The sequence below is a fragment of the Humulus lupulus genome, chromosome 2 (assembly GCF_963169125.1).
Source record: "Humulus lupulus chromosome 2, drHumLupu1.1, whole genome shotgun sequence".
In the NCBI taxonomy this organism is placed as follows: Eukaryota; Viridiplantae; Streptophyta; class Magnoliopsida; order Rosales; family Cannabaceae; genus Humulus; species Humulus lupulus.
Window position 1 is genome coordinate 272,815,922 of NC_084794.1, and position 10,562 is coordinate 272,826,483.

The window sequence follows — 10,562 nt, forward strand, 5'->3', positions numbered from 1 at the left end:
GTGGAAAGATCGCAATAGAACGCTTACCTTATCTTTGTTCAGCATGTTGGCCACATCTACGGCAGTGAAAATCTTCTCGCTTTTCCATCGCACCATTCTTGGAATATCCTTGCTAATTAATGTTTCACATTCCAATCCTACCTCACGTATTGCCTCATAAGCCCAGTACTGAATTGCTGGTGCAAATCCGTATAATGTGTACTGAGCATGAATTTGTTGGCCTTTACATGGCTTCAGATTCATTGTACTTTCCACAACCTTCTCCAAATACTTAGCTCTTTGTTTTCTCATGTCCTTGCCATATGAACCTAAAGTATTTTCAAACGATTTATGCCCCCAAGGGTAGTTATAGAAAAAATCAAGATCTTCTACAACTAGCAACAAGTCCTTTTCGATTGCGGCGACAAGCTCATTTCCATATAGGACGCTGTCAACTAGAAAACATACTCCGAGTTTCCAGGTGTCTTCTACATCTTTGCAAGCCTTAAAGACCTCCTCCAAATTTCTTGACAAAATTCCGCTAGCGCCTTCGAAGTACAACTCCACTAATCTTCCACTTTTCAAAGTAAGCTTCTCATATTTCTTAGTGTTTGGTGTTTCGAAAGACAACCCAGTGATCATTGCAAACTCCATTGTCCCGAACCGGAGTTGCTCACAACTGATACATAATTCTACCTCATGCACCTTGTTTGAGGGTATCTTTCTCATAAGCAGCCCATGTATCAGTGTCCCTGAAAATTTGAATTGTGGCGCTGTGAAAAACTGCTTAAATACTGACTTGTTAGCCCTCTCAAGAAGATTATGTTCGTTAAACATGTCATTCAACTTCTGGAGTGTCGACGTTCCTCGGTAGGTGATCCGGCCCGGAAACTGGTCCTCCACGAGAATTATAAGGTATGACATTTGAGAAATAAGCGACAACCATATATCAACCAGAAAATGTATTTGCTTCAGCTGAATTTGAAAACTATTTGATTTTTTTTAAACAAATATTATATGATCTTTGTTTTTAATTTATCCAACCAAATTGTAAAATTAGTACACTAATTAAATGTATAATAATAGTACACAAACAACATTTTTTTTTAATTAAAGTTGCATTTTCTAAAATTAACTAGGCCACATTAGTCCAACAATGACATCTAATATTTTCTATCTGAATCATATAAGGTGGACTCAAAATAATCTCTAGTGTTGCTAAAATTTCATATTGATGGAAGAAGGTCCTGGTTTACTGTTCTTAATTATGCAAACTACAAAGTTCAATTTCTTTGGTGAGAGTAGTTAAAAGGCAACAAAGAGGTTCGTGCAAAATCAAAGTGTATCAAACAACAATGAAAATTGTATCTAACAACAATAATTCATAAAAAGAGTACCATTATGTGATAAAATTTGAGCTGAGAGTGCTTGGAATATGCAAAATTGTTTTTGTGGAAATTAATTCTCCCAAGTCTCAACTAATTTGGTTATAACAAATTCAGACTCAGTTATTTACGTAGCTTAAAAAGTCAGGTCTACACACACATATATATATAACTAACTATTTTGTTAATGTAATAATATACACGATATATTTTCACTCTCACAGAAAAAAAGCTTGAGAGAAATTGGGTTCTCATTACTGTAACGCCCCAAACCCCAGGGACCGTTACGGTGTGCCTTGTAAACAGTGCTAAACTCGCTAACCGAGTCATTTGGCCAAAATCGTGAACTAAGTATGATTAGCGGTTTAGGGATTAAAACTTCAGTTAAGATGTAACGTTTCACTAGAACGTTTAATTTATACATTGGGATCACGAAAATAAAGTTTCTGAGTTTATTACAGAAAATATTTACAACAGGCCGTTCTAAGCGGAAAAATAGGGTTCAACCCTAGTTCCACTTTAAACCTCGGCCGTGGCGGACGAGCAGCTGCATATGTACACATCATCACCTAAGCTCTTCAACTCAAGGATGGTCCAGCTTCCTCTTGCCTTTACCTGCACCACGTCGCACCCGTGAGCCGAAGCCCAGCAAGAAAACACAGTATAACATGATATAGTATCAACAATAACCACAGTTGCCATTTGGAACCAACAGTCCATACAGATAGGTGACAATAGCCAAAAGTCACAATATTGAGCATCGCTCCCTCTAGCCATGTGACGATAGGGTCACCAGGGCTTAACTGATAGGTGATTCTTTCTTAAGTTTGATTAGGTCAGGTGCAAGGTGATTAGTCACCAACATAACCTTCCTCACGACTCTAGAGTCGAAACTATGGACAACGTCCCTTAGCCATGTGACAAACGGTCACCGGGGTCATATACCTTGGCTATAGTCATCTGGTCGTAGACCAGGCAAGCACTTATAGTTCTCATTGACCTTCCGGTCGGTCCAGCATTAATACCCCATATGAGTCATTCAATGCCGACATTGATTGGATCCAATCTTTATTTGGCCCGGTGTTCACAACGCACTGCCACTTCTGACCCTTGGGTCGGTGAAACACGACCAGTGCTTAGCCCGTGGTGAACTTAACTAATAAGTTATAGCTTCATAGAAGGATCTGACACCATTGTCGATTCTGACTAATAAGTCAGCTCCATACACAAGTAAGCCATGCTGCCAAACATATATCACATGTCTATTATCCATAAACAAGGCATTCAACATGCTTACTTAACATGTATTAGTACAATTAGGACTATGCATAAACATAGAGGTTCAAGCTCTGAACAATATCATACCCAGTATACAAAGCATGTCCTAATCACATGTTTCTCATGCATCATATGCAATATATCCTGCAATCAACATGCATCAATACCAGCCATGCTTGCAACGCTTAATAACCAACCAACATGCATCAAGAATAGCCATGCATGTCATACTCAATAATCAACCAACATGCATCATAATAGCCATGCATGTCAGACTCAATAATCAACCAACATGCATCATAATAGCCATGCATGTCATACTCAATAATCAACCAACACGCACCAATAACAGCCATGCATGTCACATATACACAGGGTGCAGTTTTCTTACCTCAAAGTCGAGCTAGAACGATTAAAAGAATGACCCTTGAGAACGATCAACTTCCAGTCCATTAGCGGTCACCTAGTCATAACCAAATATAAAACCTCATCAAAATGAGTAATTAAATACTTCCAAACCCAACCCAAGCCTCCGGAATATAAAATCCCACTCAACTAGGTAGTAGGTTCGATCCTAGGCCCTTAGAGTTAAGTTCCCATCACAAAACCACCATTTAGTATTTTTTTTCCCTTAAGGGCCGCGGCCCTACATGGACCATGCCGCGGCGCGCCCCCCTGACAGAGCCTCCACCACCTTCTTCAAGCTAGGGCCGCGGCGCCCAAGAACAGGGCCGCGACCCAACTTCGCACCGGCCATTTTTCTTCGTTTTTCCACCTCTAAAACCTTCCAAGAACCCATCTAAACATCTCCAAATCATCAAATCAATGTTACCAAACTTCTCAATGGTCCAAAACCTGGAGCTCAAACCAACCAAAAACTCAACAATTCACAAAGTCCAATCCTAAGCTTAAAAACTTAAGAAACGCAAAACTTAACTCAAAAAAACAGAGCACACCTGAGTTCAAAGGCTAAAACTCACCTCAAACACAGCTTTGAATCCCCTTTGATGGTTGTTATAGGTTCCCTAGCTGCCACCTTTAATCCCCTAGCTCAACACCTCCATTTGAGCTCTCAAAATTCAAAGAAAGGTGAGGGAGGAAGTTTGTACGGGATGGAAGGGAAAAAGAAAGGATAGGCTCTGTTTTAGTATCAATCTACAGCTCTTTATGTCATATATATCCTTAGGGTCAAAAGACCAAAATACCCCTAAGCCAAATAAACCCCTCTAAAAGCATCCGAGGGTAAAACCGTCCTTTCCCGTTTATCTCGTTAATTATAATTAACGCTCTCTAATTCCCGCTATTCTCAATATCCTCAAATTCCAATAATTCATATCCCGTTACCCTAAAATCCCCGGTAACGCTCTAATCATTAAATTCACCCCGAGACTCACCCCGAGCCCCGAACTTAAACCCGTTATGACTAGACCGAACACTTACATCTCATGATCGTCTCATGTCGATTAGCTCGAACCAATCCACCTTTTAGTGTGACTATATTAATTAATCACAATCATGCACCCAAAATATACAATTACGCCCACAGTGGCCAAATTACCAAATTACCCTCATAATTAACATATGAGCCCATATGCATGCATTCACCATCATATAATAATATAATTCACGTAAACATGCATATAATCATTAAATACTATAATAAATCAATTATGGCCCTCCCGGCCTCCTAATCAAGGTCCTAAACCTTATTAGGAAATTTGGGGCATTACAATTACTGTGATTGAGAGAAAGTGAGAACCAGGGTGTAATCGGGTGTAAGGGAAATATAGAAGAGAGATTCTTGTACTGTGAGGAAGATTGATGAAGGTTTTTACTGTGAGAGGGTGTATATTGCTACTGTATCTAATATTGGATCTTGATAATTATGCTCAACTAGATGTAGGATCACTTTTTGAACCAAAATGGGATAATTTTTGGTGTTGTTAGAATGAAGTTGGTCGTGTTTTGTTTGTTGTTCTTGGCTGTATTTAACTTGATTGAAGGGGAATCTTGTTGTTGTTTTCCAACAAATCAGAGCCACATTCGATTCTAATCAACAAAGGGAGTTTGAAGGTTCACCTGAGAATCAATCAAGATAGCAATGACAGGCTCGACAAAGTTGAATGGAACAATAGATTTTGGTCTGTGGAGAGAAAGGCTGAAGGGAATTCTTGGAGGTCAAAAGATTGCAAAGGTTCTTGGTGATCAGAAGGTGCTTTCTGAAAAGTTTTAACCAGAAGACATTGAAGATATGGAGTTGAAGATTCATCCCACACAATTATTATGTATCCATCCAATAATGTTGGAAGGAAAGTTCAACGGTTGAACGCTGCAAAAGAGATATGGAAGAAACTTGAATAAATTTATGTGAACCTTCATTAACTAACAAACTTAATCTGTTAGAGATGTTGTATGGTTTTAAGATGGCTCCATATTTATGTTTAGATGAAAATTTAGATTCTTTTAACAAACCCAGGAAGTGATTCTACTTCGATCATTACAAGCTACATGTGAAGAGGTGAAGTCAGTCTTCAAATATGGTAGGGATCACCTCACTTTTGAAGATGTGCTTGGAGCTATTAAATCAAAATAATTGGAGCTAAATAAAGAGAAGGAAATTAATGAACTAAGAAGGCATTGGAAAGGTGGCTGTCAAGCACTTCGATGCAACAGTGAGGATGCTAAATCGTGGGAGATCTCAAAACATGTTAATTACCTTTCTGTCAAGCATGTATCATGGGAAAGCATCATAGATTCAAATTCATGGCTGCAGCACACAACTAAAAGAGACCATTGGGGTATATACATGCTGACTTGTAGGGATCAAGCTATATTGGAACTCACTCAGGTAATTACTATTTCTTATCAATAGAGATGACTTCACTAGATATGTTTGAGTTTATCTATTGAAAACAAAAGATGAATGTAAACAAATTTAAATTGTGGAAAACTGAAGTTGAAAATCAATATAATAAAAAAGTAAAAGTTTTAAGAATTGACAATGGCCTTGAATTCATCACTAAATTTTTTGATATATTATGTTGTAAGAATTGGTGTTGTGTGGCATTAATTCTTTTTAGGGTCCCTATCTTATTAGAATGTTCCATTGGTTAATAAGTTGAACACATGATCATTAACGAAACTCCAACCAATCTCCTTTACAGTGAACAAAATATTAATATGAAAATCTTAATAGTCAAAATCACTTAGGTATTAGCTTCAAATGTCTTACTCAAAGACCTGCCTAACTTGTTGTTTATGGAAGGGGCTGAAATATAATTATTTCAATATAAAAATAAAATTTTATTTTGTATTTATTTAGTATACAACTTATATTTCACAATTTGTTATTTTTAATTCACTACAACAAAATAGGACTACTACAACATTAAATTATAACAGTAATGAAAAAGTATTATGCTACATGTGTTAAAATTATAAGGCGAGTTCACTAAAGTTTTAGGGGCCATATATGTTTACTTTTTCATTTATTTTTCCGCCAAGTATATAAAATATTTATTTATCATTTTATTTCATTTTCTCTACATACTTCATCTTTCTCTGAGACCTATCTCTCTCGGTCTCTCACTCCCCTTCACGAAAGACAAATCCCATTTCATTCAAAGAAAAATGAGAAGGCAACACCACATTCGAAGGCGATATAGGAGTTCTGGTTCGTCGGCAGTGGCAGAGATGCGACTTATCTTCGGCTTTGCCTCATCGGCTTCTTTGACTCTCATTTTCACTCTGAACTCGACGACGCCTTCGTTTGTCCCATATTTTACGAATCAACCTCTTTAATTGTAAAAGCTCATAAATCATCAACCCGAATTCTTAGCTACCTTCAAGCTCGATACTTTTTTCGGAAGAGAAACCATGGCTATTGCATCTGGTTCATTTCAATTCCCTTTTTCATCTTAATTTAAAATTTCTATTCTCATAGTTGTTCAATTTTTCATACTCAGAAATTGATTTGGGAATCGACACAATGTTTAGGGTTTTCTTTAGGCTTAGATTTGTGCATTGTGAATTTGAGTAAAGGCCTTTATTTTGGGTATGCCTTTTGTTTTCGCTCTTCGGTTTCCTTCTTCGCTTGCTATTCTACTTGTTGACGCGGTTCTTCGCCAACAGGTAATTAAGAGAAAGAGAAGAAGGGATTAGTGACGAATGTAGAACCGTAACAGATGTAAGATCTTAGTGAATGAAATAGGTGACTCAAGACACGTTTTTGAGTGGTTCAAAGGTTAAAATCCTTCTACTCCACTAGTCAATATTATTGATATATTCAGGGTATTTGGTTACAACGTATATCTCTCCAGAGACTATTTGTTCCAACCCTTATCAACTCCCAGGGTCTCCATATTTATAGGAGAAGGCACCTGGAAGTTGGTAAGGAGGTCATCCCATGACCTTCTTATTTGTCATATCAACTCTGTGACATTCATGATTAATTCCTAAACCTGACACATAAGTATGGTCAAATCGATAGGTAAGGAGATAATGGGCCGCACGGCCCAACCCAGCCGTGGGTGTCTGAACACGCACGCTCCTGCAGCGTGTCTGAGAAGTCAGGGAGATATCGGACACGTGATGTCAGATATATGCACGTTTATCTTACGTGTGTTGACTTTACAAGGGGTCATAGCCTCCATGCCTAGCTCGTACCACGAGCTGTGCATCTGACCCGATCTTCGGCCTTCCGACTCCTTGCTCCAGTCTTGGGAGTCTTGGCTAGTCCTTGAGGATTCCTCGAGCTAAAGGGGGTACGACCTTAAGACAGGAGCTTCGACCTGGGGGATGTTTATGGACCAACCATGATTAGTCCGAAGCTCGGCCTGCTAATCAGCCCGTGGGAAAAACAGGGCGTACACTACTCATGTTTGAGTTTTTGTTCTTCGGTTTGAATTGTAATGGGAAAGAATGCTCGAGAAAATTCAACCCCTTTTAATCGTTTTCTTTATTCTTTCATGGATTTTCTTTTTTTCTTTCTTTTTTTGGCTGTTTAAATTTCTTTCCTTAATTGCAAGAAATAAACTAAAGCTTCGAATGTGTTTTTGGTCCCCTTTCTAAAATTGTTTGGTTTTAGTTGTTTACTCTTTCTTTGGAAAGATATCTGATATGCGATTGCATATCATTTTGTCCAATGACCAAAATTTAGATTGTGGTTTTGTAACCATTGAGACTGTTTTTAATTGTATTGATGTGCTGCTAGTTGGTAAGATTATGGGTTTTCAATCCCCTACTCTTAAATTTCCAAAAAAATTAGGGTGGTTTCCTTTTTGATTTGTAAGTTCTGGAAGACGAATTCTGGGTTTGTTCTGCAATTGAAATCATATTCATTTTTTTCTTTGGTGGAAAACAAGATTACGTGCCAACTGTTTTGGACAATTTCAGTGCAAATGTTGTTGTGAATGGAAGCACTGTTAACTTGGGATTATGGGATACATCCGGTAACTATGCATGATTAAAATTTAATTTAAGCAGTTGTGTTATACAAATTTTCTTTTCTGGGTCTGAATTTGTTACTGTGGAACAGGACAGGAGGACTATAATAGGTTAAGACCCTTGATTTATCGTGGGCCAGATGTTTTTATACTGGCATTCTCTCTCATTAGAAAAGATAGCTATGAAAATGTTTCCAAGAAGGTTAGGATTTGTTTTTGTATGGATTGTTACAATTTATTATAACATTCATTTGGAGTTGGTAATCCCATTAATGCCCTGATGTCTCCCATCACATTTTTTATGTTTCTTCTCCAGTGGATTCCAGAATTGAAGCATTATGCACCCAGTGTCCCAATTATTCTTGTTTATTAAGTACCATATTGTTTAGTTGATGGAACTTCTGATAATAGCATGAACAAGAATAAACCCTTTTTTCATTTTTTCCCTTTCCTTTTGATTTTGACGAGCTAGACCTTCGAGAAGATAAGCAGTTCTTTATAGACCATCCTGGTGTCGTGCCAATTACTACAGCTCAGGTGAAAATTCACTCCTTACATGCTCTAATGGATTACATAATTTCACTTTTTTTTACCTTCTTTACATTGACCTTTGTATCACATTTAGGGGGAGGAACTGCGAAAGCTTATTGGAACACCTGCTCATATTGAATGCAGTTCAAAGACACAGCAGGTATGTAGTAGTATCACTTGCTCAGTAAACTTAGCTTTTTCCTTCTAATGAAATTGGCTTTTTTTCTTAACAAACTTGCCTCGACTACAACAAATCTCCCTTTCCACAACAAATGAATATTAGCTTTTTCAAAAAGTATTATAATAAGGAAGATTAAAAAGAGGTAAAATTAGATTTCTGAAAATTATAGGCAGGACAAAACATTTTAAGCGGAAAATGAAAAAATGTGTTATACTTTTTGCCCAAATCCAATTTTTCTTTCTTTCACCTCATTCTTTTCTCTCCGCTCAAGTCACTTTGACAATTAGCCTCCATCGTACAACTCCACCTCCATCTCCATCACAACCTTTGTTTTCTTCTCTCCCCTAATTTGAAAAATTAACCTTCCCTATCTTCTCTATGTAGATTTATACTACTTTAAAGCTTTGAATGATATATGTAAAGATGACTGAGCGAGAGATTTGTAGAGAAAAAGATTAAGGGCTAAAAAGGATAAAACTTTAGAAGGTAAGCTAAGCATTTTTTTTTCAATTTTCTCTTCCAAAACCCCTCATTCATGAGTGGGTAATTCTGTACAGAGAGAATATTATATATATTTTTTTCTGGTCATTATATTTTGGTTCATTAAATGATATCCACGTCACGTCATGGTGCTCACTAGCTTTAGATTTGTGGCAGCTGGTGATTCTATAAACTTATAACATAGTATGTAGTAATAGTTTGATTTGTGAGATTTTATGATGTTGGGATCTATTATTGGGCATTATTGTAAGTGTTTATTTCCTCTCGTCCTTCTATGATTTGTATGGAACAATTAATTTCCAATTTGTTTTATGTTCAAATAAATTCAAATTTTATTCTTTCTTGTGTCATTAAAAGTTTTACATCACTGTCTTTTTCTTTGAAATTTCATTTTAGCCAAATAAGAAGATTTAACTCCATCTCTATTTCGTTTCTCTCTCTGATCTCTATTTCAAATGGTATAGTGAGCCTCTCTCATGGATTTATTTTTCTTAACTAATTCCTCCAAGGTCTCTTCTCGTAATGATTTTTGAGAAGTTAAGCAACATTGTTGGGAGTTCCTTCAACTGCCAAAGAAAATATTCACTGAGTTTGGTATGTTCTTTCCATTTTCTTTTATTTTGTTTGGCTGTTTTGTGACATATTACTCTTTGTTTGTTGCTACTTGTTCGCAGGTGGCATTTTATGAGAGTGAGATACTTGATTTTATGTTGGTATTTTAGGCATAAGAACATGGGGCATTCATTAAGTATTTAAGATTTTTTTTTCACATTTTCCAAGCAAGAATACACATGCAGTTGTTTAAAGTTGATTTTTTTTTGTTATTTTGTTTAAGAGACTTTACAAATCTAAGAATACCATGATATTTTTGTTATTTTGGCTGCTTCCTAGTTATTTTTAGTTTGTCAACTGAAAGTCTTTTAGCTGTGCTGTTTGTTTAAAGCTGTAGGAAGTTAGAAATGGCAGTACTTTCTTATTAGCATGATTAGTGAAACTGTAGTGAACTGTGCATGATTAGCATGCTATGAGACTGTATTATATTTTATGTACTTGTACAAATGTATATATTTCCATGCTTAAGACATACATTCATTATAATGTCGTCTGTGGATTCTGCTTACATTATATAACCATATTTTGACCATGTCAATCCTTTAGGCTTTCTTCAAGCGTTTGGATTTGTGCTTATCTCATTATTAGTTTTTATTTCTTTAAAATTTGTGATCAGTTTCTGATGGGTGCATTGTGTAACTATCAGATTTT

The 10,562-nt window shown here is 36.7% G+C and overlaps 1 protein-coding gene across 1 annotated transcript; it reads left to right on the forward strand.

The window, feature by feature from the left end:
• The first annotated feature begins 4,743 nt into the window (after positions 1-4,743).
• On the forward strand, positions 4,744-8,854 carry LOC133815501 (rac-like GTP-binding protein RHO1). Its single transcript, XM_062248337.1, has 7 exons — positions 4,744-4,854; positions 7,752-7,857; positions 8,006-8,092; positions 8,179-8,288; positions 8,403-8,450; positions 8,555-8,623; positions 8,712-8,854. Exons 1-7 carry the CDS (start codon positions 4,744-4,746, stop codon positions 8,823-8,825), a joined length of 645 nt encoding a protein of 214 aa, XP_062104321.1. The 3' UTR covers positions 8,826-8,854.
• Positions 8,855-10,562: the final 1,708 nt, after the last annotated feature.